Source organism: Cyanistes caeruleus, chromosome 27 (assembly GCF_971803275.1).
Source record: "Cyanistes caeruleus chromosome 27, bCyaCae1.hap1.1, whole genome shotgun sequence".
NCBI lineage: Eukaryota > Metazoa > Chordata > Aves > Passeriformes > Paridae > Cyanistes > Cyanistes caeruleus.
Window position 1 is genome coordinate 4,995,082 of NC_141727.1, and position 6,260 is coordinate 5,001,341.

Genomic DNA, 6,260 nt, shown 5'->3' on the forward strand with positions numbered 1-6,260 from the left:
TCAGGGCTCCCGGGGCCCCTCAGCCGCGGGCAGGGCCGGAGGGGCCGCTCCCGTCCGTGACGGTGCCAAACCCAAACAATTCCCGCTTGCCCCAAACCTCCCCCTGCCCTCGGCACGTTAATTAATCACTGCTCAATCCCAGCCGCGGTTTCGCTGAGGAGCGGCGGCCGCGGCCGAGGAGCGGCACCTCGGGCAGGGAACTGGGGCAGGAGCGGAGCGCTCGGCGCCCCGGGCGGCGGCGGAGCCCCGGGCACAGCCCCAGAACCGCTGCCGGGGCTGTGCAGGAGGGGACAGCGCTGCTGTGGTTTGGCTTTGGCAGCCGTGCAGGAATTATTAGTGAGAGCGGCCCGCAGGGGGAAGGGCACCGAGCCCTTTGGCTCTTTCCAAAGGAGTTCAGGGCTGCTCCCACATCTTTCTGTTCCTTTTCTAAATCCTCCCGTCTGCAAGCTCTGCCTGGGGTTTGTTTCCTCACCTACGAACAGCGGAGGGCGCTGGATTTGTTATTCTGCCAAAAAAATCTCGGCGCCCTCTCTGCCCCGGAGCTGCAAATGCCGAATTCCAGAGCGTTGGACTTGCTGTGGATTCCTGGGCTCCATCCCGGGAAAACTCAGCTCCGGGTGCTCCAGCTGCCCGGAAAGGGGCAAATCTCACTTCCCAAATTTTCCTCAGTTCCCCAGCTCGGAGTCACTGAAGCCACCGCTGTGACCACACAGGGGAGGAACCTCAAGCCTGTTCACTTTTTATTCCATTACCCATCCAAAAAAAAAAAAAAAAAAAAATAAAATCCCTCCAATTTCCAAATTTCCTTTTCCTCCGCGAGGAAACCGCGATGATTTTTTTTTAATTTTTGTTTTTTTGTGGGGGGGTGCGGGGGGCTGTGTTGTTTTTCCCCCTTGGCTCACTGGGGCAGCTGCAGCAGCACGGACTGGCCCGAGGGCAGGTAGGTGATGTTGCGGGAGCGCGAGAGCTGGTACGCGATGTCCTCGGCCGCCTCCAGCTTGCGCAGCTCGATCAGCCCGTCCCCAGCCGTGGCCAGCGAGTTGGCAATCAGCTCTGCAGCCTTGGAGTCACCCTCTGCCGAGATCACGGCCGCCTTCTTCTGCTGCTCGGCCTGCGGGGAAAACCGGGAAGAAAAACCGTGAAGGAAAACTGGGAAGGAAAATCGGGAAGAAAAACCAGGAAGGAAAACTGTGAAGGAAGACCATGAAGGAAAATGGGGAAGGAAGACCAGGAAGGAAAACGGGGAAGAAAAACCAGGAAGGAAAACTGGGAAGGAAAATCATGAAGGAAAACCGGGAAGGAAAATCGGGAAGAAAAACCAGGAAGGAAAACTGTGAAGGAAAACCAGGAAGGAAGACCGTGAAGGAAAACTGGGAAGGAAAATCGGGAAGAAAAACCGGGAAGGAAAACCATGAAGGAAAACCATGAAGGAAAACCATGAAGGAAAACCATGAAGGAAAACCAGGAATGCGGCGCAGGAAAGGAGGGAGAGCGGGAGGAGCCACCCCAGCCCGCAGGGATTCCCCAGCCAGGAGAGGGATGGAAGGTTCTGGTTGGTGGTCTCTAAAGTGGGACAGGAAATAACGGATCTGCCTGCTGCGGGAAAAGGAAAAAAGGCAGTTTTGAGGTGAATTTTGCTGATTTTCCACCTCTCCATCCCACGTGGAAATGCCGATTATTTTGTGTGCCAAAGCCAGAGGTCTCCAAAATGTGAGGTGACACAAGGGATGAAAATTTTCATCCCATTCTCCCAGAGATGATCCAGTGTGGATCCCAGCAGTGACCCAGGAGCAAACCACGAGCAAAGAGGAGCCCCCTCCAGCCGGGTTCGTGTCAGATATTTGGGGAAACCCTTCTGCTCCAGGGAAAATCCCAAATCCCAGATTTCCCAGCAGGAACAGGTACCTTCTCCACGATGAACCTGGCGCGCTCTGCCTCCTGCTGCGCCACCTGCTTCATCTCCACCGCCTCCGTGAACTCCTTGCCGAACGTCAGGTGGGTCTGGGGGCACAAACCCAGCTGGGTGACAGCGGGAACGGGCACCAGAGCTCTGCTGGATCCCCCACAGAAATCCAGGAATCCCCCCCGGGATCCCCCACAGAAATCCAGGAATCCCCCAGGAATCCCCCACAGAAATCCAGGAATCCACCCGGGATCCCCCACAGAAATCCAGGAATCCCCCACAGAAATCCAGGAATCCCCCACAGAAATCCAGGAATCCCATGAGGAAAGCTCCAGAAACAAAGTGTCCAAATTCCCTTTGGGCAGAAACAAAGTCACCTTCCAAACAAATAAACAAACAAACAAAATCACCTTCCTGCCCAGGCTCCCTGCAGGATCCCGAGGGGAAAGAGGGAGCTGTGCCCGATTACAGCTTTTCATTCATAAAGGGATAAATCTCATTTGTAATTTCATTTATAAACGGAGGTGGGAGGACAGAGCTCTGCCCTCGGATATCTCAGCAGAGGAACCAGCGGGAATTTCCTGGTGCTTCCCTGGGGTGCCCCAGGGTAGCAAATCCCAAATTTGGCTTTGGGATGCAGCGCTACAGAACCCCTGCACAGGGAACCTGAGGCCACCAGGGCCACCAGGGCTGCCCGAGGCCACAGGGACACAGCCAGAGCTGTGTCCACATGTCCAGATGTCCAGCCCGCCGTCCTGTGGCCACCCTCAGACTCCCTGGTGGCCAGAGGGGAAGCGGGAGAGGGGAACCCACCAGGGACACGTCGTCCAGGATGAGGCCGAAGGTGGCCGCTCGCTCAGTGAGGTCCTCGCTGACCTGCCTGGACACCAGCTCCCGCTGCGTGATCAGCTCACCGGCATCGAAACGGGCCTGGGGCGGGAGGGACAGGGCTGGGAACGGGATGGGAACGGGATAGAGCTGGGAACGGGATGGGAACGGGAATGGGATAGAGCTGGGAACGGTGGGGAATGGGATGGAGAGCTGGGGACAGGAATGGGATGGGAACGGGAACAGGAACGAGCTGGGAACCACAGGGAATGGGATGGAGAGCTGGGGACAGGAATGGGATGGGAATGGGAGGGACAGAACTGGGAACGGGAATGGGATGGGAATGGGATGGAACAAACTGAGAACACAAGGGACAGCACTGGGAATGAGAGGGACAGAGCTGGGAACGGGAGGGAACAGGACGGGAATGGGATGGACAGAGTTGGGAATGGGATGGACAGCACTGGGAATGGGATGGACAGCACTGGGAACGGGATGGACAGCACTGGGAACGGGATGGACAGCACTGGGAACGGGATGGACAGAGCTGGGAACAGCACTGGGAATGGGATGGACAGCACTGGGAATGGGATGGACAGCACTGGGAATGGGACGGACAGCACTGGGAACGGGATGGACAGCACTGGGAACGGGATGGACAGCAGTGGGAATGGGATGGACAGAGCTGGGAACAGCACTGGGAATGGGATGGACAGCACTGGGAATGGGATGGACAGCACTGGGAATGGGACGGACAGAGCTGGGAACGGGAGGGAACAGGACGGGAATGGGATGGACAGAGCTGGGAATGGGATGGACAGTGCTGGGAATGGGATGGACAGCGCTGGGAATGGGATGGACAGCACTGGGAAGAGCACTGGGAATGGGATGAAACAAGAGGGAACAGGCAGTGACCGGACACAGCCCCATGCTGCCCCAGCCAAAACAGCAGCAGGAATTTCCCCATGGAAAAACCCTCCCAGGGAGTTTTGGAACCCCCACCCCTGGGACTGCCCACAGCCAGGCTGGATGGGGTTCGGATCCGGATGAGCTCCCAGGTCCCTCCCCACCCAAAGCAGGCTGGAATTCTCACTGCTCACCACCACGGATTTGAGGATCTCGGTGGTGATGGAGGGCAGCACGCGCTCGTCGTAGTCCTCGCCGATGCTGGTGAAGATGCGTGGCAGCTGCGCGGTCACGGGCCGGAACAGGATCCGCAGCGTGATGTTCACGTTCTGCAGGTCTGGGGAAGCCGTGCCGCGCTCAGGGAGCTGCGCTGAGCCCCGAGCACGGATAAACCCCCCGCATCCCAGGAAAAACGGGCTGGCTTCACTCCCCTCTGCCCTCCAGGAGGGAGAATTCCAACCCCAGCGCTGTCACCTGCCCCGGCTGGCCCTGCCCGGCACTGGGGGAGCTCCGGGGCTCCCTTCCAAGCCCAACTGCTCAGGATCCAGCGATTTCCAGCAGGAGAGGAAGAGTTCTTGAGTTAAAGAGCTCAAACCTTTCTGGGGACCTGTGGGATCTCCAGAGATCCCTTCAAACTCCAAACATTTGGGACCAAAGGAAGAGCTCCTTAACCTGTTCTTTATTAAAAGCCTCAAACCATTCCCGTGCCAAAGGGGGACCCCTGGGATCGCCACGGTCAGGGAATGGTTTGGGCTGGAGGATCCCCAGAGCACCAAAGAGCTCCTTAGCCCCTTTATCAGAGACCAACCCTCCCTGACTGCTCCCAACCCTCGGGATCTCCACGGAGCTGGGGTCAGACGGGACCCCAGGACACCTTCAGGGTCACCTGGAGCGGGGTGGGGTGGGACTGACACCCCCAGCTCACCTGTCCCGGTGCTCGCTCAGCCTCCCTCAGCTCCAGGTGGAGCTTGTTCCGTCTGTGCCTGCACACAACTCCAGGTGTGGAAGGACAAACCTCCCCCGGAGCCCCCCGAGCCCCTCCCGGGGCCAGCACCCACCTTTGCTGCCGGTGATGACGGGGACGTTGCGGGGCCGCGAGCGGCAGTCGAAGATGATGGGTTTCTGCACCCAGGGGATCAGGAAATGGGTCCCTTCTCCCACCACCACGTCCTGCACCCCCCGGAAGCGGTCGAAGATCACAGCTCTGTGCCCCGCGTCCACTGCCGAGGGAAAGGGACACATCAGGGCCGGCACCGCGGCCACCGGAGCCCGGCGGGGAACGAACGGGGCCCTCGGGAGAACAGAGCCCGGAGAAAGCGCAGCTGAAACCGCAGGGAATCCCAGGCTGCTCCTCACGGAGCCTTTCGGAGGAAGGAACTCACACTGCAAGGGCTCAGTCTGTTTTTATTGGGCAATAAAAGCGCCGGGAAGTCAAAACTGGACAGAAACGCGACCCGGGGGCTCAGCCCGTGCCACTCACCGTTGTAAAGAGCGGAGTTGACGACTCCACCCGCCACAGCCAAGCCCAGGCCGAGCTTCCCGATGCTCTCGAACACCTTGGCAGCCATCTCACAGCTCCAGCCGCAGCCCCCGCTCCGAAACCCTCCTGCAAACCCCCCCGGGCCGCTCAGACCTCACCTGGGGGGCAGCGGGGGGCCCGGGGAGCGAGCCCTGCCCGGAACCGCCAACCGCATGGCCCGGGGGGCTCCCAACACCGGGGCGCTCCTCCTGCCCTGGGGGGCTCCTCCTGCCCTGGGGGGCTCCCCAGCCCCGGGGGTCTCCCCAGCCCCGGGGGTCTCCCCAGCCCCGGGGGTCTCTCTCCCGTGACCCCTCCCCGGGCTCAGGCCCCGCAGCCCCCCGGGCACCCCTCCACACCCGTCCCCAGCTCCCCCCGAGCCCCCCAGGCCTCCCCCTGCCCGCTCCCTGCTAGGCCGCTCGCTCCCAGCACGGACACCCCATGGACCAAGGCCTCGCTGTCTCCACCCCTCCCTCCCGCCCGCAGGGCGCGGCTCGGGCCCGGCCCGGCTCGGTCACCCGGGCCCGCCGGTGTCCCCGGTTCGCCCGCACCCACCGCCGCTCCCGCCGCGCCGCTGACCTCCACATGAATCCGCGGCCGCCCGCCGCAGCGCGCCTGCGCGCCTCTCCAAGACGCGCGTTCTTCATTGGCCCGCGCGCCCCGTGGCTTTCTGGGATATGAAGTTCTCCGCTGCCCCCCCCGCTGCCCGCCCGCCTGGAGACCCCGGGGTACCCCCCGGCTCCCTGAGCAAGGCCGCGCGCTATTGGCTGGAGCGCCGGGCTGCGCGCGAGGCCTCCTGGGAGATGTAGGCGCGGCGGGGGGAGGCACGCGGGGGACATGAGGGGACACACAGGGATAGGGGACACGCGGGGGACAGGGGACATGAGGGGACAGGGGACACATATTCCAAATATTTGAGATATTTCCGTGGATATTTGAGATATTCCCATAGAAATTCGGGATATTTCCATGGATATTTGAGATATTTCCATAGAAATTCGGGATATTTCCATGGATATTTGAGATATTCCCATAGAAATTCGAGATATTCCCATTGATATTTGAGATATTTCCCATAGAAATTCGGGATATTCCCATGGATATTTG

At 60.4% G+C, this 6,260-nt stretch overlaps 1 protein-coding gene across 3 annotated transcripts; it reads right to left on the reverse strand.

The window, feature by feature from the left end:
* Positions 1-727: 727 nt before the first annotated feature.
* PHB1 (prohibitin 1) lies at positions 728-5,808 on the reverse strand. 3 transcript variants are annotated; one of them, XR_015279477.1, is made up of 7 exons: positions 5,733-5,806; positions 5,118-5,243; positions 4,696-4,857; positions 3,430-3,974; positions 2,717-3,215; positions 1,906-2,001; positions 728-1,111 (listed from the first exon to the last, which is right to left on the reverse strand). XR_015279477.1 is itself a non-coding variant. In XM_086864234.1 (7 exons), exons 2-7 carry the CDS (start codon positions 5,203-5,205, stop codon positions 899-901), a joined length of 819 nt encoding a protein of 272 aa, XP_086720360.1. In that variant the 5' UTR covers positions 5,206-5,243; positions 5,733-5,808; the 3' UTR covers positions 728-898. The 3 variants fall into 3 exon arrangements, 2 of the variants coding, with proteins under 2 accessions (XP_086720360.1, XP_086720361.1); XM_086864234.1 differs by having other exon boundaries at positions 2,717-2,833; positions 3,832-3,974; positions 5,733-5,808; XM_086864235.1 differs by having other exon boundaries at positions 2,717-2,833; positions 3,832-3,974; positions 5,709-5,806.
* Positions 5,809-6,260: the final 452 nt, after the last annotated feature.